The sequence below is a fragment of the Berghia stephanieae genome, chromosome 5, assembly GCF_034508935.2.
Source record: "Berghia stephanieae isolate SIO BIC M18660-M18661 chromosome 5, UCSD_Bste_1.3, whole genome shotgun sequence".
Lineage (NCBI taxonomy): Eukaryota > Metazoa > Mollusca > Gastropoda > Nudibranchia > Aeolidiidae > Berghia > Berghia stephanieae.
Genome location: NC_088364.1, coordinates 63,750,276 through 63,774,380, shown reverse-complemented (window position 1 = coordinate 63,774,380; position 24,105 = coordinate 63,750,276). Strand labels below are relative to the sequence as shown.

Here is a 24,105-nt window from a genome sequence, read left to right as displayed (position 1 = left end):
TTTACTTCTTCCAACAGCGCGCTGGAATCCAGCAAGTACTGTATTAATGAAAGATTTACCTTGTTAAATCTCTGGACGTCTTCAATACGGGCACTGATTTCAGCTACCTGTTTAAGTCTCTGCCAGAGTTCTTGCATGGTACAATTGGTCAGTTCTATGCCCTCGTGATCTTGCTGTTGTTGGAAAAAAAAGGTAGGGGGGAGGGGGGGGGGGTGAGGGGAAGAGTTGAAATAAACATGCAATTTTTTGTAACTCTACTTGGAATTAAATGATACGTTTTCTTTGAAACTTTAAAAATATAAATAATATCAAGAATAATTCATGTTGAGAGGATCGAATTTCTGCACTAGTTAAAACAATAATAAAAATATCAATAAATAAGAGAGAGGGTTAAAGAGTTAGAGAAAGAAAGAGAGAGACAAGGAGAACAGAGAGAAAGAGTTAGGGGGGGGGGCGAGCGAGAGAGTGAGATATGATCTATTTGTGGTCTTTTGGTATGACACTCGCTTTCGGATCGGAAAGTCTTGGGTTCGAGCCTCGCTCGGTGCATAGTTGAGTCCTTGGATAAGACTTTTTATTCACATCCTTTCATCGTACTCAGGTGTAAAATGAGTACCTGGTCGTCACAGCGTTGTCTGAAAAGTTGTAATATCGCCTAACAGGCATCATGTTTTCGTTCTACATGTTACATGTTTCTGTTGGCCAGGGACTCTTTGTTAAGCACTTCGAGCAAATTTAGTGTTCTGTATAAAAGCCCTATTTTATATATTTATCTTTTTCTTTTTTTCTTTCTTTTTTTTTTTTTTTTTTTGGTATTTTTTGTTGCTTTTTCTTGTTTGTGTTTTTTTGTTGTAAATTTACTTTTATTTACATTTCATAACTTGTCAGTAGGGATAAAAGTGTGATGTAGAAAAACTGATTTCAATTTCATTGGACGTGTAAAACCACTTTTCGGAGGACTGGATACATACTTTGTGTAAGTGAATTTTTTTTCTCCCGAACTCGTTATATCCGTTTTCCCCTTTTCAGATACTGAGAATTATTTCCCTAAAAGTTCTCAGTCATTCTATCATTTTATTAAATAAAATAAATAAAAGTCCCTTTATTCATCCCATATGGGACATTTTTCTCTAAGGTATATTCCAAGGAAAGACTGGAATCACCCAGGCGTTAGCCGCAGTGCAGAGACGTAAATTGCACTAGAGTGAGGTGACTTGCTCAAGGCCACACAGTGCAGCGGCGGGTGATCGAACTTGGTACCTTCAAACTGATTAAACCTTCAGATTCATACAAATCTAAGGAATCGCTGGTGCCAATTGACGCTAAAAGTAAAGTCGTCTTATGATTCAATATGTTACCTATTAATTATTAGTCCTCCACAGGACTGGAGACTTACACACTTCCAAGGAGTTTGGAACAGGAATAGTAGAAGGTTTGATGTCACGTATTGAGGATCCAAACAATTCCTTGTAGCTGTGACTCTTATTTTTTGTGATGCATACTAATAGGGGAGAAAAATTTGTGACCTAACACCCTCTACTTTTCAGGTTCCAAAATCCTTGGAAATGCGTAAATGTGTAAGTTATCATTCTTCCGAAGGACTGATAATGAACGTATAGGCAGATACAAAGGATTACGGGACGTAAAACGGCGAGGATTGACGGTCTTTATATAGACTTGAAATTAAGATGCCATCACTCAGAAACCAGAAGATCTCCTACACAAGGTATGTATTTACTCGGTCCTCTGGAAGAGTGATTTTACGTTTCCAATGAGATCGGAACCAGTTTTCTTTATTTTTTACATCAAACATTTGCTCCCTATTTCCAAGGAAGGGAATAAACCGGTCTTTCATTAAAAAGGAATCAACAGAAATTAATATGACAGCTTAGAAAAGGCACAAATTACGAACCACAGGGCTCAAACCCTTCTTCAGCCAATAAGAAAACAATAAAACCATAAATATATCACTTGAATCCAGGCCGACGGGAATTATGTATTCGGACTTCTTCTTGGCCGTGGCTCAGCGGGTCTTTGCTTCGTACCCGAATGGTACCGAGTTCGATAGCCCGCCGGTGCGCTGTGTGGCCTTGAGCAAGTCACCTCGCCCTAGCTCAATTTGCGGCGCTGCACTGCGGCTGACACCTGAATTAATCTAGTCTTGCCTTGGAATTAGTCCCTAAAATTTTCCTCTATTTGAAAGACAAAAAACTTATTCCATAAAATATATACTCTCTATTCTTTTTTAAAATTTGAGCTTAACAACCCCCCCCCCCCCCCAACAAACTAGCTTTTATATAAAGCAATATCCACCAGACGTGCTCAAAGCGCTTTACAAAGGGTCCCTGACCAAGAGCAGCACGTAGCATATAGCACGAGACATGAGGCCTGTTAGGTAATGTTACACTTTTTTTCTCACAGAGAAACGGTCAGGTACTCATGTTTACACCTTCTGTTTGGTGAGTGTCATAGCAAACATAAGATCATATAGCCGCACATAATATGTTATTTCATATTAACCCTGTCCTTACCAACCATAGGAAAATCGCCACATTCGTTACGATGCAACATACAGTTTAACTCATTCTGATATCTCTTGTACATCACAAAATGTAAAGAAATGCTTTGATTACACCTATAAATACTAAACACTGTGTTGTGCTGAACAACATTCTGTATAGAATGCACTTGATAATTTTTAGTTTGAGTAAGAAAAGTCTATTTTTGTGTTAGGTTGGGGTGAATTTTCGGGGGAAATTCTAAAAATGGCTGGTAAGGAGAGCGAGAGTTAAGGCATTTCCCCTTACCTGTCCAGCCCTGTACAGGTTGATTTCCTTCAACAAGATGGGGTGTTTTCCTGCTTTCTTGGCCACGTGTTCCATTATGGACTCGATAATCAACGAGCCGGGCACCGAACCTGAGATGGTGGTGGTTGATATAGTATAGATAATGATTTAAAAATAATAAGTTGAATCATTATGAACATTTGTATTGCGCATATTCACGTATCTGCCATTAAATGGGTAATAACAATAATTATTTACTATCGTTTTGATGGGATGCTAGTTTAACACAAAGTACTTTCCACCAAATCTAACGGATTCAACTTCCGAACCACTTCTGGGTGGACAAGAGGGTTGAAAAATCGACTCGACTCAGGATCAAGCTTGTTCCCTTTGTATGTGAAGCGAGTGCTCTACCAACTGAACTATCGGAATCCCTGACAAACGATGGGATAACAGTTTTGATTGTGTGCATTACAGGCACCTTTTTGGCTTAATAGGTCTTAAAAAACCGGCACTGTCTATATTCAAACTTTAAATCTTTGTGAAATGGTACAGAATGTAAATCTTTTCGCTCCAGTTTGTCGTAACCCTAAGTCATTTTTTTTTCTTTTCAGTTGGGTCTCTAAATTTGAATTTCATCATTTTAAGCTGAGAAAAGTGATTTTAATTTTTACAATGAGTCAAAGAAAATGGGGAGAATGTGAAAGTGCATGAGTAAATGTTATGAATGTTATGAGTTTTTTTTTAACTAAACGCATAACTTCAATAACGCTTTAAATGTTGGAGAAAGATCATAAAGATCTAATACAAAGTTATTCTAATTTTTTTTATTTGCTATTACTCCCATGTCTTCAGAGTATTATGCAGCACATTTCCGACAATAAAGAAAGTTTGAATTTAATTTAATTGATTTCTTGAGTCGTGAGAAGTAGTGTATGCAAAGTGCCTCACCCAAAGACACAAGAGTTTTATCATCTGTCTGGTTACCAACCAAGCACAAACTTGGCTGCTTTTGTATTTTGACCACGTTCATATTAGGGGAGAATTGAAACTTTTTTTAACCCCTCTGTCTATTCAGCAGTAATTGGGTAGCTTTCAGTTTGATCTAGCTGAAAGTACTTTGTAGAGTTTATGGTCCGTGTTGGTAGATAGCATGCAATTATAACTTTCTGATTGTTTTCTTTGTTGTTTTTCATGGTTTTACGGCGCTTGCGACAAATTGCGTAAAAAGGAAGAAAATGGGATAGTTAAAAGATTATAGATTTACATTTGAAAGCACACGAGAAACAGTAAAACAAAGGCGAATTGTAGATTCCAAGAGCACACCATCAATGTACTTAGTTTGAGATCACATTACAGTTTTCTCCAGACACAAACACAGGATCTCACTAATAAGAACACACTCAAATGCTAACAAACCATTACAAACAAACAAAAACAAACAAACAAACAATGCTTAACAGATAAAATTTACAAGAAAAAAAATATCCCCTCCCAAAACTAACACTATACCTTTGACTTTCCCTCTCAGCCATGGACTCCGAAAAGGGCCCGCACAAATTCAAGTAATCCCATTCCAAGACAAAGACAGAGATCACCTCAGAAAACAGATGAAGGGAGAGAGAAGACACAATACCAAGTTATAGTTGCACACCGAACGGACACCGAACGAGCGACTGAACGGACACGTGATCAATTTTTTCTCGCGTCCTCTCGTCTAATCTCGTCACTCCTGAATAGAAAATCGACCGGAAAATAAAGATACTATCATTAAATTGAGCAATATCTTTTTCAAAATCAATCTACTAGAAAAAAAATATATTTCTAACCCTATTTTTGTGAAACAAAGATAAATGTTCTCCTTTTTGCAAGCTGATTCAAACAATGTGGTTTTCAATTTATCGTATACGTAATCATTTGGAAGCTACAGAGAAAGGTGTTTTTGTGTCATCCCTTTCACACACACGCGCACACACACACACACACACACACACACAAACAAACAAACATATACAAACAATACACAAACAATACTCATCGCTGGTCATCTATTGCCTATATTATTAATGTTAATGTATACATCCCATGCTGATCGTCCTTCTCCGTTTCTTGTCAGCTTAAACAGCTCTATATCACGTGACCTTAGATCCGATGCTGCATTTCGCTTGAGAACCTTCACTCCAGATCGTGTTCATGGTCACGTGAGAAGGCTAGATCCGTTCGGCATTCGGCGTCTCGATCGGCCCGATTTCGTTAAAAACCTGATGAGTGCCCTCCTGCCGACCATGGGAGGTGGTCAGAGACCCTACTCAACTGTTTGGTGTAACACTACAGAACTGGTATACAATTCAGCCGTATGGGTCTAAATGACAACAACAAAACATGGGAAAATGCTGAGAGAGATGGAGTGGCGATAATTTTTTTTAATGATTTGTTTCTAATACGGACGCCATCATCTTCTCAAATTTCTTACCAGGTCCTCTGCAGGCCGCAGCCATTGGTTTGTTTGTTTTATAAAGCAGCAATCTGATTTTCCAGTTTGGAATGTGGTAACCTGAAAGAAAAGTAAACACTCTATTAGAATCCTGTGAGAAGATATTGAATGAAATATATTTATAAGATCTTTTAACCAGTTGATTATCCTACTCTGGAAAAACCTGTATTGAAAAATTTGGCCAGAAAACTCGCACTTCAAATATCGATCGATTTAAAGAACCCTTCATCTTTACAAAAAAAACTCTCAAACCTGGGACTTCGCAAAGTCCCATATTATAAAGACAAAGGCCATTTGCATCGATCGATATTTGAAGGACGAGTGTTCTGACCAAATGTTTTAAAACAGCAGTTAACTGGTTAATGATTGATTTTTTGACATTCTAGAAAGGTAAGTATGTATGCTGTCCTATTGTTATGGACATTCTGGAAAGGTAAGTATGTAGGTTGTCTTATTGTTATGGACATTCTGGAAAGGTAAGTATATAGGTTGTCTTATTGTTATGGACATTCTAGAAAGGTAAGTATATGCCATGAATTTGCACTCCTTATAGTATCTGCTAATGAACACTATTCACTGTTTGTCCTATCGTCTTGTGAATATTATTCACTTTCCGTGAACTTAAAACTGATGGTCTTACCTTTCTCCTTTTTCTCTCCGCCCCGGATTTATTGGGGTTTTTTTTTCTATAATTCTATCTCTCATTCTCCCTTCTGGTAGAAGTTGGTCTTGGAGACAAACGCTAACTGAATCACAAGACTAAGTTCTAACCTAATAAATTCCGCCCCTAAGCCTTGAATGGCTAAGATGTAGCTTATGAGGAGAAAGAAGAAATACACAAAAATAACCATAAAAAAACGAAATCAGCAACTCTTAAGAGTCATCAGACTGGGCCCGTATACATCTTTATAGGCTCCTGGTTGATCCCTGCTGACCCCTGACACAGAGTACGGTAGTACCTTTATACCCAGCCAAAGGACTGCCAATTGTTACCTGGTGTGATCACTTGTTTGTGCTGACCTGTCAATCACCGAGCGAGTGCGACCCAGGGAGATTCACTCATAGACCACCACTACTGATCAAAGACAAATTTAAGACACAGAGCGCCAAGACCCAGATATTATATTATCACCAGGGGCAGTGATGAAAGAAACCTAGTTCTTTTCTTTTTTTTTGTTTTGTATATAATTGATTCGTTAATTTATTAATATAAAATCTCAAAACAAGTTTGCCTCTTAGCGTGAGTTATTAACGGTTCTCTTTTCTTTTTGGGGGGTGGAACCAAAATTTAACTGAGTACATCTGTATTGACTTAGTAACAAGCATTCCATTATGTATGCTTCCTATTGTTATGGTACTTCTAAAAATGTAAGTCTGTATGCTGTCCTTTGTTATGGTAATTATAGAAAGGTAAGTATGTATGCTGTCCTATTGTTATGGACATTCTAGAAAGGTATGTATGTATGTTGTCCAATCGTTATGGTTATTCTAGAAAGGTAAGTATGTATGATGCCTGTTGTTATGGACATTCTAGAAAGGTTAGTATGTATTTTTACCTATTGTATGGTTATTCTAGAAAGGTATGTATGTATGTTGTCCAATCGTTATGGTTATTCTAGAAAGGTAAGTATGTATTCTGCCCTGTAGTTATGGTAATTCTAGATAGGTAAGTCTGTATGCTGTACTGTTGGTATGGTAATTATCAAAAGCTAAGTATGTATGATGCCATGTTGTTATAGTCTATTATGTCTAACATTGCATGTTTGATGAGCAGTTTAAATACCGTCATCATTTCCCTGGTGTATTCTACATAAATGTGGTGAAGGAGGAGGAGAAGGAGGAGAGAAACAAGGAGAAGAAGGAGGAGGAGGTGGAGGCAGAGGAGGAGGTGGTGGAAAAGGTAAAGGAAGAGAATGAGATAGAAAGGACGAGGAGGTGAAGGCAAAGAGGTAGGAGGAGGAGAAGGAGGAGGAGAAGATGAAGGAGGCGGAGGTATTGGTAGAGGAGGAGAAGAAGGAAATGGAGGTGGAGGCAGAGGAGGAGGAGGTGAAGGTAAAGAAGGTGGAGGATGAGAATAGGAGGCCGTGGATGTGGAGGTGAAGAAGGAGACGGGGGAGGAGAAGAATAAGGAGAAAAAGAAAGAGGAGGAGGTGGAGGAAGAGGAGGCGGAGGTGAAAAGTAAAGGAGGAAAGGAGACGGAGAAGGAGAAGAGGAGATAGAGGAGGAGGCAGAGGAGAAGGGTGAGGAGGAGAAGGATGAGGTGAAGGGAAATGAAGAGGAGGAGAAGGAGGAGGAGAAGGTGAAGATAAAAGAGGAAGAGGAGAAAATGAGGAGGTGTAGGTAAACATAAAAGCTGAGAGAGACATTCTGAAATATAAACGAATGTACATGGCTTAACCACTTACCTTGGTCACACATAGCAATGAGTTCACCAGCCATGGGAGTCGCCATACACCCACTGTCTACGTAAATTGTAATTTCTGCTGCCTGGCACGATGAAATTATGTTAAATTAGCAAGTTAACTACAACGATCTACAAACGACGTGACTGAAAACAAAGATCTATCCTAAGACTCTGAGGACAAATCTCTGTATTTTTTCACGTCGTTCGTCATTCGTTATAGGTTGAGAACGTAATCCTTAACTTGCTATTATGACACTATGTCAGTCAGATAGGATTTGAAATACAAATAAATAAAGCATTCAATAAAGTCTGTATAATTTCATGTCTTCTTTTCTTCAGAGCCACTAAGTAGGGAGTTTAATCCCATTTCCATAGCGTTAAACGGAAAATAGCAATCTCTCGCTACCACTAGGATATTGCTAGTCTATTGCAGTGTATTTTTTACAAGGTCTAACATACTCAGCTACCCAATCCGTGTGGGTGGACAGGGAGGTCAGAAAAAAATATATCGATTTCATCGAGGGTCGATCACAGTACCTTTGCATGTGAAGCGAGTGGTCTTCACTGAGCTATTAGGACCCTAAGAATAATTTTGTTTTTTCTAAGATAATCATTGATAATCATTTTTATTAACAAAACGGACATTAATTAAAAGCATGTTCTGATAACAGTGGCATGTGAGATAAATTATCAAAATTGTGTGAGGAAGGAATAGTAAGGTGAGCTTCTATATAGAGCAATATCCGCATTTATTCGATGGTTACATTCTTTTTGACACAGAAACGTTGCTTCATCTTAAGTGCTACATTCAAAATATCAAATTAAGGAATTAAGGAGAATGCACCGGTGTAAGATAAAGAACTGAACAAGTATGTACGAAAGCTGCCAGACAAAGCAAGGAAGAAACATTCAAGAAAAAAAACATCCAAAAAAATCAGTCAACTTCAACTGGAGATCGAGGTTGATTGATTTTTTGGGATGGTATTTTTTCTTGTATCATTTTTCTTCTTTGTCTGGCACCTTTCATTCACACTTTTTCAGTACTCAATTCAAACCTGAGAATGGTGAGAGGAAGAGAGAATAGAGTTTTTTCCACGCACATAAGGACTGCAAGAGTGGGACCCAAACCAGTGACAAACGGGTTTAATGGTGAATGTAATGGAACAAGATGGTGAGTGTCGTGGAACATGCGGGTGAGTGTCATGGAACAAGGTGGTGGGTGCCATAGAACAAGATGGTGGGTGTCATGGAACAAGATGGGGGGGGGTGTGCCATGGAACAAATTGATGGGTGCCATGGAACAAGTTGATGGGTGCCATGGAATAAGATGGTGGGTGTCATGGCACAAGATGGTGAGTGTCATGGAACAAGATGGTGGGTGCCATGGAACAAGATGGAGGGTGTCATGGAACAAGATGGTGGGTGTCATGGAACAAGATTGTGGGTGCCATGGAACAAGATGATGAGTGCCATGGAACAAGATGGTGGGTGTCATGGCACAAGATGGTAGGTACCATGGAACAAGATGGTAGGTACCATGGAGCAAGATGGTGGGTGCCATGGAACAAGTTGATGGGTGCCATGGAATAAGATGGTGGGTGTCATGGCACAAGATGGTGAGTGTCATGGAACAAGATGGTGGGTCTGGCAAGTGTGGGCTCTATGGAAACAAGATGAGAGTGTCATGGAACAAGATGTGCTGGGTGTCATGGAACAAGATGTGGGTGCCATGGAAACAAGATGGATGGTGCATGGAACAAGATGGTGGGTGTCATGGAACAAGATGGTGGTGTCATGAACAAGATGGTGGTGCATGGACAAGATGGGGTGTCATGGAACAAGATGTGGTGTGGTTGTGGTCATGGAACAAGATTGTGGGTGTCATGAAATGGTGAGTGAGTGTCGTGGAACAAGATGGTGAGTGTAATGAAACAAGATGTTGAGTGTCGGAGAACAAGGCCACAAAGCTGCATATCTATTCTATTTCATCACTATTTTTAAACCCTACCTGCATTTTCCCATCAGCATCACAACCTGCCTTGTATTTGACATACATCGGGAATCGACGACTTGCATATTTCATATTTGTGGAGAGGTCAACAGTCAGTCTAACTGGCCTGAAAAAAAAATGAATAATCAATTAATTGAATAAATAAAGAAATCTATTTTAATTTCTAAAGTAACATTATTTTTCATTCAAGCCTAGTGCCTTTACTACATGTTGGATGGACTTCTAATTATGTATTGAAATATGGCTTCTTGTATGCTATGATACTTTTCTATTCTGAACAATGTGTTGTAGATGAGTATAGACTTTTAGTGACATTGCTTTTTATTTCTTGTATGGAATCGAAAAAAAGCTTCGGCATTTTGAATCACCAGGTTGGTATTCCAACGTTACAGTTACAACGCTTGCAACACATTTAGGTTAGCATAGTCCATGAATTCTAGATTTATAAATGAATGCACGCGAAAGAAAAGTAAGACAAAGGGGATTAATCAAAATAAGGATCAAATGCAAAATCCAAAAGCACACTATTAGTCTCGTCCAGAAATAAATACAGAATACACTCAAATATTTACAAACCATCATATATTCAAAACAAAGCAATAAATATGAGAGAGACGATTTTTAAAAAAAATCATTTCCCAAAACTATACCATACATTTGACTGTTTCCCTCCCAATCATGGACTCCGACAAGGCCCCGGTCAAAACTAAGTCATCTCATTCCAAAACAAAGACAGAGAGCAAGTTGAAAAACAGATACAGGGGATTATAAGACAAAGCAAGTGACATCTTTGCCTACTACGGGCCTTAAGTCAAGTGATAAGTCGGTAAGATGGTAGAGGAGAAAGATGTAGTAGAAAATATATTCCACATTATACTTGCTATTGGCTAAAGAAGGGTTTTAGCCTAAAACGTTCCTTTTAATATTTTTTTTCTTTTTGTTTTGAATATATCTGATTACTTTATGTCCAAAATCCTTTACCTTCCTGTGACATATGTGGCGATAGCGGCTGCTGATGAGATACTGGAGGCCTGCATTAATTTCCCGCCAAAAGATCCACCAAGCCTTGGGACGTGAACATTCACACTGGTCAAATAAAACACACAATAAACACATTTGAGAAATTCTGACAGTTATGAGAAATTTACTTGTCAATTAGAAAACATATCTGTCTTGACTTACTTGACTTAACACCTTAACCTCAGTGGGAGCTTAGGCCATCAATGATGCTTCGCGTTTTGACCTCTTCTATGAGATGTCTTGTCCACCTGCTTCCACGTGTAACCACCTCTCCTTGCTTCCTCCACAGTGATCTTCTTCCTCCTTGGAGATCAATGTCAGAGCCTTCTTCTTGTGATGTTGCAAGAAGGTTTACTAAAAGTATGACCTATCCATACCCATTTCCTCATTCTGATGTATATATATATATATATATATATATATATATATATATATATATATATATATTATATATATATAATATATATATATATATATATATATATAGGTTGTCGGGTGGTAGCGTTCGCAAAGATTATCATCTCTGACTTTATCCGTCCATGTTATACCCAAAAATAGTCCTTAGATATTTGTTTATAAAAGTCTGCAATCTGTTGGTGATGCTTTTGGTTGTCCTCCATGTTTCTGATCCATACAGTAATACAAACTTTACATTAGTATTAAAATACTTAGTTTTGTCGAGTCCCCAATATTTTTTTTATTTCCAATTTTTTTTCAGACTTGAAAGGCTGTGCGGGCTTTGCCAATTTTTAGTTCGACGTCCTTGTCTTGCCTCCATTTGTGTCTACACGGCTCAGATAAGAGAAAGTCAAGGATATTTACAATGTTAAGGGGCGGTTTGGGTCTTTTTTGCAATTTTTTAAATTACCTATTTTGGGCGGTTTTAATCATTCTGTATCGTCAATATAGGTTAAATAACAACATTTATGGTGAAAATTTTAAATTATGTGTGTTGATATCCATTTTGAGACCTATTTTGGGGGTCTGACATCAAAAAATATAACAATCTTGTGGCAAACGTTCCACAAAAACTAATGAAGAAATGACCTCCATATTCTTCCCTCTTGTCAACATTGTACCATAGTGTGTCACCATAGAGAGATTTTACGGCTTTAGCTTATAGAATTTTTATTAGAACATTACAAAGTTGAGAATCAAAATGTTATGACAAAATTTATGTTAAAACATCAGAATTAGGATTATAATTCAAAATTCACATATCTTATCCAAAAAAATCTCTCTATGGTGACATAATACATTATCTCAGTGATAACTGGAAATTTTCAGACAATTTCATGGAATAGATTCTGAGAAACGTTTGACACAGTATCCCATACCCTTACTTAAATTAGATGTTGCGCACCTTATTACTTTGATGCGCTTCCGTTTATTGCGTTACTCAATGTCAAAGTTAAAGATGAGTTAACTTAATGTTTAGAAATGCACATCTGCATCTGTCTGAATATATTATACAATGCCTCAGTATACAATGATGATGATGAAGGAGGTGACAACTCACAAGTTTAACGGTTTCCCAATGACCTGAGCGACCCCTTTCTGCACAAAGTCAGCCCATTGCGTTGTACTGTAGATGTCTATCCCATCCTCTGACGGGACACTCAAAGCCACCTGGGGAAAAACATCATAGAATAACACCCATGGCCTCAGTCTCACACTTAAAGCCACCCGAGGGTATATAGCATAGAATAACACCCATGTCCTCAGTCTCACACTTGAAGCCACCCGAGGGTATATTGCATAGAATAACACCCATGGTCTCAGTCTCACACTCAAAGCCACCTGAAGAAATACAGCATAGACAAAAAATCTCCACACGCAAAGCCATCTGAGGAAATACATCATCGATAGACTATCTCTCACAGCCTCAGTCTCACACTCAAAGCCACCTAAGGAAATATAGCATAGACAAAAAATCTCCCACAGCCTCAGTCTCACACTAAAAGCCATCTGAGGAAATATATCATAGATAGAATATCTCCCACTACCTCAATCTCAGACTTGTTCCATAAGCAAGGCAAAAATCAAGACAAAAGGCAAGTATAGGGATAGTGCTGGACACTATTTATTACTTTAAAATATCCTCATCGTCCTTCACGTGGCCAGGCAGAGATGTGGTAACAGTTGGTTCATGGGTTCGACTCTCCATCACCTCAAAAGTTTTTATTCTCAATTATTTTCTAGCAATTCTCTACTCAATTGATTACTTGTTATAAATATAAGTGACTGCTCCACTCACTTTTCTGAATTAATATCATGACAACAATCGATAACTCAGTATAGATACTAACGTCATGTACCATTTAACATCAGGACTAAGTATGAATATATATATATATATATATATATATATATATATATATATATATATATATATATATATATATATATATAACATATTTTCATTGTTTCAATACCTTTGATGCGCTTTGCAATAATTTATTGAGTGCCAATCTGCACTTTGCGTGTTCAATGGCGCTTTAGAGGACAAAGTTGACCTAAGAATTTTTTTAAAAGATGGAGTATGAAGAATGTGATTTTGAAATAGACGTCTAGTAAGGAAAAGTTAATCTAAAATATTCTGTCTTCAGTCTAGACTATAGTATGAGCACTTCTGGTAAAGACAAAGGAAGAATTTCAAAGATGCATTCAACCTCTCCCTCCCTCCTCCTATTCTCTCCCTATTACCTGATTTTCCATATAAAAGTGGGCTTGCGTCCCTTCCTTAACTTCTCCTTCCACAACAAAAGCAGAATTCTTCAAAGCGTCTGCAAATATAGAAATTGATAGAGTTAAATATTTACATTGATCAATACGCCATGTTAAAGTTGGTGAAAAACGCAGAGAAATAAATCCATATTAAAGCTGACTCTGGGGTCCCCAATAGCTCAGTTGGTAGAGTACTCCCTTCAAACGCAAAGAGGTCGAGATTGATTCTGGGTGAAGTCGAGATTTATTTTCATTTAACTGGATGACAGGACAGATCTACTGCATAATTTTTGTTTTAGTTGTTTGTTGTATTATGAGATGGGGGAGGGGGGTTGCCTGTATAATCATGCGCATAATTTTCAGATTTAATTAATGAGCTAAACGACAGCAAACAGTCAAATGTTACTTGTTGATTTCTTAATTTTATTTTTATCAAAGTGACATCAAAGTAAAAGTACCGTAAATCTGTAGTCCTTTCAGCCATATGACCCATGGTAGCTTTTGCTGATTTGATTAGCATTCAATAGACAATATCAATAAATTACACACACCACATTACCCTTTGGATAAAATCCCTGTCTACCACGAAGTACTTCCTGATGGATGTCTCAAACCTAGCTACCCAATCACTGCTGGGTGAACAGGTGGGGTCAGAAAAAAATGTTGACTGCAACCGTGATTGTACTCATCCCTTTGTTTGTGAAGTGAGCGCTCTACCAACTGAGCGATCAGGTCTCCCGTATGGGCAAGGGAGATGGAATGTATCCCATTTTTAAAATCGTTAAACAGTTATTAGGAATTTCTAGCCGCTTTCTGAGGCAGATGCAAAGTACTGTCCACCAGAAGCAACGGACCCAGATGGGTGGGCAGAGTGGTCAGAAAAAGATATTAATATCGACTGGCTCTTTATCAACTTATTTCATCTACCAAATGTAAAATAATGATTGATTTTTATCTGGTTTGAACTGGCATAATACCAGATTGACTTTGTTTTTGTTTTTAAGGGTTTTACGGTACTTTTAACACATTTAGGTCAGATCAGAAGCAGTGAAAAGGAAGAGAATTGTATGGTAAAAACATTCTAGTACTGACCTTCGGGATCTCCTATGATGTGTTCCTTTGTCTTTGACTCATAGACTGTATTTTTAGCAATGGCATCATCTAATTCTACGACGGGTGTTTGGACATTCTCGTATGTGACCTTGATCTTTCTGGCTCCTTCCTCAGCCAGGGCTTGGGTCTCTAGAGAGGATAATGAAAAAGGATGAAAACAAAAAAACACAAAAATGTGCAATCTTTGAAGACAGATGAGAAATAAATGATATTCTTATGTCAGCAATTCATTATTGAGTGATTGCATTATTTACCACAGTCACTATCTTGATTGGTGGACACAGAATATTTGCAAAGACCTTTCCACATGGGACTGGTGGTATCGTTTATTGTGTTAATGAATTGTTGTGTCGAACACAACTACAGTACAAAATCTGTGATAAACGCACTCACCTAATAGGACTCTATTTTCACACTTTTTACAATCATTTTCTATAATCAAGGATTTTCTAATTAAATTGTTGTAAATAAATAAAAATTACCTTTATTTATCCCCAATGATAAAATTGTCTTTATGGTGTATTTTAAGGGAATACTGGAATAATCCAAGCGTTAACCACAGTCTGACACCGCAAAATGAGCCTAGCCGAGGTACTTGCCCAAGGCCACACTGGAGTTGAACCGTAGCACTCGTAAACTCAAAGCCTGATAATAGCCCAAAAATGTCTCATAAAACAAGACGAAGATCACAGAAAAAAATATTTGTGAGTTGTATTAAATAGCTCACCCAATAGAATCATTTGTTTCCTTGAGCACTTCTAACAACAACTCACTTTATATGTTTATTTGGTAAACGTTGTCTGCTTTTGTGGCGTAATGTTTTTAGTCTGCATCAGGCCTTTAGTTTACGAAGGTCGCGGTTAAACTCAGTATCTTTCGAGTATGAAGCAAAGATCATATCGCTGAACCATGCTGCCTTTCATCTACAGCCACTAATACTATCATCACTACTATCATCAATACAGTATCATCGTCAGCATCTTCAAATACTTTCAACTATCTCGTCATCACCACATTCCACACCATTATCTTCACCACTACCATCCAGTCCTATGTGTAAAGAACCTAATTTTTAATGTCATAAAAAGTAGTCCTTCAGAGGCATTTGTCCCTTACAACCTGAGTTTATCCAGGCTTCTATGGTATGCAACTTGGATAGGACTCTAATGTATCACACTTTCCACCAGATCTCACATATCCAAATACCCAATAGTTGCTGGGTGGACCAGGGGGGGGGGGGGCAGAAAAATCTTAACTGCATTCAGGAACGACCTCAGTCCCTTTGATTGTATAGAGAATGCTTTACCGGCTGAGCCATTGGGACACCCAATTTAGGAGCTGATCATTAAAGTACTTTGAGACTTTGGCAAAAGGCGCCGTATAAATGTACTACTAATACTGTTCCCATAACTATTTGTATCAGTCTTGGGTGTCTTGAAATTTGTTCCATATATTTTGACCTTTAATAACTCTTTTTGTTATTAACGCAAAAGTCTTCAGCAAACCTTTGGCTTTTTATAGAGATTACAAAAGTTATTTTAAAGCAGTCTATGTTTAGCTCAATTGGCTGTGAAAAGGGTGGTCGTATATAAAGGGAATATCGTTGTCATGGATTGTGATCCTTCGTTTTGTATAACACAGTCAATGTTATGATAAGTACAAAAAGCTTTGCTGAAGACTGTTGAAATAATAATGAAAAGAGTTATTAAAGTTCAAAATATATGGAACAAATTCACAAATCGTGTGGCCTTGTGAATAGGGTCCAAAGTTCGAGTCCCGCTCATAGCAGAGCATAGTGTAATATTAAAAATAGTTATAAATATTTACCCCGTGCCCCATTAGGTTTATCTGACCACTGCCTGCTCTTGCTACTCCCCACCTACCGCCCCGTTTTTAAACGTGTAAAACCAGTAAAGATAAGTGTACAGATCTGGAACGGAAGTGTGTGTGAAGATTTGCGTGGTTGTTTTGAATGCACTGACTGGAATGTTTTTATCGAATCATGTGATAGTGTGGATGAGCTGAATGACTGTGTGAGTGAGTATTTAAAATTTTGTGAACAGCTAGTGTGTTGTAAAAAAGAAATAAAATATTTTCCTAACAACAAGTCGTGGATAACAAAAGATCTAAAACTTTTATTGAACCAAAAGAAAACTCTCTTTACTAGTGGAAACAAAAAAGATCTGAAAACAAAACAAAAAGAGATAAAGAGAGTAATATCTAGTTGTAGAGACACGTACAAAAATAAAATTGAAAAATGCTTTTCTTCTGGGGATATACGGGACACGTGGCGGGGGGTTAAAACTGCTGTTAACCGAAAACCATTCGAGAACCCAAAACTACAGGATAAATTTGGCAAACAGACAACAAATCCCAACGATATCCTTGACATTGTAACTGACCACTTTCAGCAGAAATTTCACAAACAAGTCTCACAAATATCGCCCTTCTCAGGAAACCCTAGAGACCTAAACAACCGCATCACAACAATTGAAGTTAGAAATAGCATAAAGTGCCTAAACAATAACAGATCCCTAGGCGAAGATGAAATTCCCGCTGAATTGCTGAAATGCGGTACCCTCTCCCTGGATCTGAGCATTGCAAACATAATGAACAAAACATTCTCAACACACAAAGACTGGGACATAAACAGCGGTGTCCTAATTACAATACAAAAACCAGGAAAAACGAAAGGACCCGTAAACAACCTGCGCCCAATAACATTACTGAATACCATAAGAAAAACACTGTCAACTATTGTCCTCAACAGAATTAGGCCGAAAATAGAAAAATATCTATCACATAGCCAAAGCGGGTTTCGCCAAGACCGAAGCACATCGGACGTTGTATGGACACATAAATGGTTGGCAGCAAAGGCACTCAAAGAAAACATATCCATAACAATAACCGGAATCGATATGTCTGCAGCCTTTGATACGATCGACAGAGGAAAACTTTTGGAGATATTAACAGACATAGTAGACGAAGACGAGCTCCGAATAATCCGATTTCTCCTCAGCAACACAAAGATACAACCAAGGATATACGAGGCCACAAAACAGAGTTCGAAAGTAACATCGGGACCCCCCAAGGAGATAGTCTGAGCCCGATTCTGTTCACAATATACTTAGAACACGCTCTGAAAGAAGTTCGAAAAGTCATTCCAAAACCAACGACTCATATTGAGAATGCAATCCCTAGAGAAATCGCCTATGCAGATGATGTCGACTTTATTGGATCAACACCAGCAAATATAGACAACATACAAAATACCCTCATGAAATATAACCTCCAAGTCAATGCCAATAAAACCGAATTTACAACAATATCGAGGAACAAAGAGGAATGGAAAAGAATAAAGAAAGTTGGCTCACTAATTGGAGACACCGAGGATGTACAAAGAAGAAAACAGCTATCAAACGCCGCACTCAGTAAACTCACCAATGTATGGATTAGAGGTGACAAAATAAAGAGAAAAACCAAACTGAAACTGTACCGTGCTCTTGTAAAACCGGTACTTCTGTATAACTGCGGCACTTGGGCGTTGACAAAATCCGAAGAAGAACATCTGGATGCCTTCCATCGCACACAGCTAAGAAGGGTACTGGACATCAAATACCCAAAAAAGATCTCAAATGAATCACTCTATAAGATCACAAAAGAAAGACCAATCTCCCTTGACATTTTACAACAACGATGGCAACTTTTCGGTCACATACTACGCAGGGACAAAAACATACCAGCTAACCAAGCCATGTCGGGATACTTCCAAAAACACGGGAACCTTTTCAGAGGAAGACCGATCACAACACTCCCTGTGATCCTAAACAAAAACCTCACAACACTTGGACAAAGCATTAGTCTCATAACGGCAGGGGACCTTGAAAATCTGAGAACCCTAGCAGAGGACCGGCAATATTGGAGACACCTCACACAGGAAATACTGGAAACAGTCAAGGCGACCCGATCTTTCGGTCGAGACACGAAAGGCATCTAAGTCAAGTAAGTCATAAAGTATTATTATTATTATTATTATTATTATTATTATTATTATTATTATTATTATTATTATTATTATTATTATTATTATTATTATTATTATTATTATTATTATCATTATTATTATTATTATTATTATTATTATTATTATTATTATTATTATTATTATTATTATTATTATTAATATTATTATTATTATTAAGCCCATGGAAAAGGCTCTTTACTCCATTCTCTCACCATACTCAGGTGTAAAATAAGTATCTGACTGTGATCAGTTTTGTCTCTTTCTGAAAGAAATGTAATACACCTTACAGGTTTCATGTCTTGCCAAACTTGTTAAGTGTTGCGTTTGGCTAGGGACCCCTGGTAAAGTGTTATGAGCACATTGAGTGGACATTCCTCGATAAAATTCTCAAATTGATCTAAATAAAAACCACAAATGCCATAGACAACTATAAGCCAGAAAAATGAGACACTTATATCTTTCTTATCATTACTCACTCACTGATCAAGAGAGTGAAGCAGGCATCATACCAATTCCCTCTATAGTGTAGTGTGCTATAACGAGATTTCATTGCAAAACAAAATTCTATAAATGTTTTTACCTGCAAGAACTATTCCGATCAACTGCCCGCCGAAAAGAATTTCTTTTGAAGCAAAAATCTGTCGGATGAAAAAGAAAATATTAATATTAATTAACTTTTATTCAACCAGGGAGATTTTCCACTATTTGCCAATTTAACCTTGTCATATCTTTCCCAGTTAATATGATTATTTAAAATTAATTTTTTTCTCTCATCATTTTTATTTTTGCATGATCTGTCTGTCCCCTCAGGAGGCCAAAAACTGAAATTTTCACCCATTTTTCCCATTTTGGCAGGTTCATCATGGAATATCAAATTTGAATTAGACAAATCTTAATAATTTTCTGGTATATCAGTCATGTTTGTTTTAAAGGGCTCTACAGTGCTTGCCACACATTTAGTGTTGCGAAATTCAAAAAGTCGATTGAAATTTAGGCTTTAGACGATTCCTCATTTTCAGCCATTATATCACCAAAACTTGCCAAACCCTTCACTTTCATACATAAGCAGAATTAATTATTAACTTTTCAGAACCAGAACAAAAAAAATTATTAACTCCCTTATCACTAGTCGGTATGATGACTGCAATTCTCTTCTCTTCACCCCAGTTCTTAAGGAATTGCATTGGCTGCCAATAGAGAGGAGAATTGAGCCAGAGTTTATCCAGGTTTCTGTAGTAATAAATGGACAATAGTAATTGCTAGCTAGTTAGTTAGACCGCTAGTCTATTGCAAAGTACTTTCTGCCAGATCTAACAGACCCAGCTAAACAATCACTGCTGGCTGGGCAGAGGGGGTGGGGTATAAAAAATACGAATTCACCCGGGATTGATATCGGTCCCTTGCCGTGTGAAGTGAGTGTTCTAACAACTGAGCTTTCGGGAACCCAACCAAGAATATAAGACAACTATAAACATTCATTGCATGTCAGCTACTTTCTATTGCACATTATTGAAATAGGGGATAGAGATAGTCATATCCACTCCCAGGGGCTAAATGATATAAATAGGAGATAAACAATGCCCTATACACCCCCAGGAAATAAACAATGCCTTATCCACTCCAAGGGGCTAAATGATAGAAATAGGGGATAAACAATGCCCTATCCACTCCCAGGGGATAAACAATGCCAGGGGGTAAATGATAGAAATAAGGGATAGACATTGCCCTTTCCACTCCCATGGGCTGAATGACAGAAGCAGGGTATGATTGAAGCTCCTTAGTCTGCCTTGGCAGACAGTCAAACAGACAAACTGACGGACAAATAGTCGGACATAGCGACAGAGAGACAGACAGAAAGACAAACAGACTAACAGACAGACAGATAGAGAGAAAGACAGACAGGCTGACAGACAAATTTCTAGACTGGGAGAAAGCAGGTGGACATGATTTCGATTCAGAGGTTTAATATTCCTACCTCTTCCTTCATCCCAGCTAAAAGAGGATGAGGTGGGAAGTGATTGTTGACACCTTCCTTGGGGATATCAGATGCTCCAATGAATCTCATAACTCCTGGAATGTTCTGTTAAATGGACACGGATATTACAATAGAAATGATAATGTTAATGATAATGATAATGATAACGATGACGAGGATGACGACGACGACAACGTAAAACGACAACAACGATACTAATAATAATAATAATAATAATAATAATAATAATAATAATGATGATGATGATGATGATGATGATGATGATGATGATGATGATGATGATGATGATGATGATGAGGATGATGATAATAATAGCTACTGGCGATTTACTGAAGGTATTGATGATCTCCTAGGGCTACTGATGACTTCTAAAGTCGCCACGACCTACTAGAGCTACATACTACATCCTACAACTGCCTACTGAAATTCTACTAAAGATATTTATGACTTAATAAATCTTATGAATGTTACTATCACAGCTACTGAAGACCTACAGCAGCTACTGTTAACATACTAAAGCTACTGATGACATACTAGGGCTATTGTTAACATACAATAGCTACTGTTTAGGTAGTAAAGCTATGGATGACCTACTAGAACTAATTTTACTATTAAAGCTACTGATGACCTAGTAGAACTACTGTTATCATACTAAAGCTACTACTGACCTACAAGAGCTACTGTTAAGGTAGTAATGCTACGGATTACCTACTAGGGCTAATTTTACTATTAAAGTCACTGATGGCTTATTAGAGCTACTGTTAACCTACAAAAGCTACGAATAACCTACTAGATCGACTGTTAACGTAACAACGCTACTGATGACCGCTGATAATGTACTCGTACTAAAGCTACTGATGACCTACTTACTCTACGGTTTACATACTCAAACTACTCATGACCTACAAGAGCTACTGAAGTGTCAATATTTTTTATGGATCCACATCCGATGGAGGCGACCACCATGGCAGCAGCAAGTTCTTGTTGGAAGGTGGGAATGTCATTGATGTATTCGGCCTGTCCTGATGCCTGGTGGAAAAAATAACCACCAATCAATTTATTGCATTTGTGAACCGCCTTCTTAAACTGGTAGTAAATAAATATAATATCAACATTTATGTAGCACATTTCCACAGACGACCCAATCTAAATGCCCTTCATAATCTTTCATTTATTCTCCCATCCGGCCACGTGGAATCATAATTTCATTTGCCTGTAAGGCATCTCTTTTGTACGTATACTCCTACAACAGCTGTCACTTCTAGGGACTCATTCACACCTGGGTCGAGTCAGATAATGTGCTTTAAGTTCCTTGCCCTCTGCTTTTAAAAAAATATTTACAAACTATTTTTTTAGAGGTTCATTATCGCAGGGACAAAAAAAATTACTTCCACTATTTTATATTTACTTTCGGTATTCCTTCTGTCCTTCAGAACCATTAGGCCCATCGAGCCTGAATTCATCCTGGTTTCAATAGCTTGAAACGAACATAAGCAATTGTAAAGCGCTTTGAGCCCGTTAAGTGAGTATTGCGCTATATAAATGCTCAATGTTTAATTAAAATACTCACCTGCAAAGGAGCTGTTTTCTTAGGCAGGGGCTGCTTCATCGGGAACTCTTCTGTCTTCTCCTGATATGACTGAAGGCCAAAAGAAAGTGGACGTTCCATACTGTCTCCACCACTTTGTATTCTCTGTTGTGTGGGTTTGTACACTTCCAGGAGTGTCTTTGGAGAAAAAAACGAGATAATTATAGATTGTATAAAATATAATTTGGGCATTTAATGAATCAACATTTTAATATTTCTACATTGCTTCCAAATGTTCTTAGCCTTCGTTATTCCCTTATTCCCCTTTACAGAGAGTCAAAATGAGCAGAATCAGCACATCTGGACTAAAACTAACCATGTCAATGAGCAATTTTTTTCCTTAACTTTCCTTATCTTTCCCTTTGCCAGTTTATGGGCTATTTGTTCCATCAATTCAAAGATATGCATGTCTGGCTTAATGAGAAGAAAAAGCTGCTGAGGTGTGAATTGAGATGTGAAAAAAAAACCCGGATGTTTGGAACCCGTGCCTTTATACTTTTATAAGGTAAGGGAGTTGAACCCAGTACCTTCTGGGCGTGTGAAGCCAAAACCAAGTAAGTTATAGTTTTTGAAGAAGAAGAAAAAGAAGAAGAAGAAGAAGAAGAAGAAGAAGAAGAAGAAGAAGAAGAGGAGGAGGAGGAGGAGGAGGAGGAGAGGGACGACAAGGAGGAGGAGGAGGAGAAGAAGAAGAAGAAGAAGAAGAAGAAGAAGAAGAAGAAGAAGAAGAAGAAGAAGAAGAAGAAGAAGAAGAAAAAGAAGAGGAAGAAGAAGAAGAAGAATAGCTCGCACAGTCGGTTTGATAGATTTAGCCACGATTTAAATTATGCCCATTGCTCAGTGGAGATTTTTTAATTCTGTAAAAGACATGATATCCCTTATTTCCTTACGGATATTCCCAGGAATTATGAAGTGCATCATTTTGCACAATGAATTTCTAGACGATTTTAATGAAACTTGGTCAAAGGAGGAAATCAGAGCTGTCATACGTTTTTTGAACGCCAAAAGTCTGAATCCTACCGAAATTCATAAAGAACTTCAGAGTGTATATGGTGAGCATGTTATAAGCCGTACACAAGTCTATCACTGGTGTAATTTGTTTGAAGCCGGCCATTCCGACTTGACAGACAGGGAAGGGAGAGGGCGTTCGATAACTGCGACGTCAGAAGAAGCGAGTTGATGAGCTTATTCGTCAAGACAGGAGGTTGAAACTTCATGAAATCGCAAGCAGTCTTGAAATTTCGGAAACTTCTGCCCATAGAATTGTATTTGATGAACTTGGCTACAGAAAAGTCAGCGCAAGATGGGTTCCTAAGCATTTGACAGAAAATCATAAAGAACAAAGATTGGACATCTGCAGGGAACTTTTTGAGAAGAAGCAAGAGTTCACGCAGGGTTCACGGGCGGAGATTTTCTAGGGTACGATGTGACTTTTCTTGACAGCATAGTCACCGGTGATGAGACTTGGTTGCACCATTGCACCCCAGAAACAAAGCAAGATTCGATGACATGGAAACATCCATCCTCACCTGTCGCGAAGAAATTCAAAGTCATGCGGTCAGCAAAGAAAATAATGGGAACTGTTTTCTGGGACAGTCGTGGTGTTATTCTGTTCGAAACCTTACAACCTGGAGAAATAATCAATGCTGCAAGGTACAGCCAAACTCTTGACAAGCTTAGGGAGGCCATTCGCAGAAAGCGCCCAAGGCAGTTGACCAACGGGGTTATTTTGCAACACGACAACGCTACACCCCACACAGCACGAGTGACGCAAGGTTGGCTAGAGAAATATGGATGGGAGATTTTGCCACCACACAGCCCAGACCTCGCACCATCTGATTATTACCTCTTTGGGCCACTGAAACGTGAGCTGGCAGGAAAGCGCTTTGATGTCGATGAAGAGCTTGTTGACCATGTGCGGAAATGGCTACAAAACCTTGACGGA

General features: G+C 38.1%; 1 protein-coding gene across 9 annotated transcripts in view; it reads right to left on the bottom strand.

The window, feature by feature from the left end:
* LOC144973384 (uncharacterized) overlaps positions 1 to 24,105 on the bottom strand; it is a 226,549-nt gene that overhangs the window by 16,591 nt on the left and 185,853 nt on the right. For all 9 annotated transcript variants that reach the window (XM_078915738.1, XM_078915735.1, XM_078915737.1 and 6 more), the window contains 13 exons: positions 22,146 to 22,301; positions 21,482 to 21,604; positions 20,555 to 20,659; positions 19,160 to 19,217; positions 14,535 to 14,684; positions 13,422 to 13,501; positions 12,235 to 12,344; positions 10,677 to 10,781; positions 9,693 to 9,801; positions 7,686 to 7,767; positions 5,260 to 5,340; positions 2,808 to 2,917; positions 60 to 173 (listed from right to left, as the gene is read on the bottom strand). In XM_078915738.1, coding sequence (XP_078771864.1) covers positions 60 to 173; positions 2,808 to 2,917; positions 5,260 to 5,340; positions 7,686 to 7,767; positions 9,693 to 9,801; positions 10,677 to 10,781; positions 12,235 to 12,344; positions 13,422 to 13,501; positions 14,535 to 14,684; positions 19,160 to 19,217; positions 20,555 to 20,659; positions 21,482 to 21,604; positions 22,146 to 22,301 — 1,383 coding nt within the window. The remainder of the gene's footprint in view (positions 1 to 59; positions 174 to 2,807; positions 2,918 to 5,259; positions 5,341 to 7,685; positions 7,768 to 9,692; positions 9,802 to 10,676; positions 10,782 to 12,234; positions 12,345 to 13,421; positions 13,502 to 14,534; positions 14,685 to 19,159; positions 19,218 to 20,554; positions 20,660 to 21,481; positions 21,605 to 22,145; positions 22,302 to 24,105) is intronic.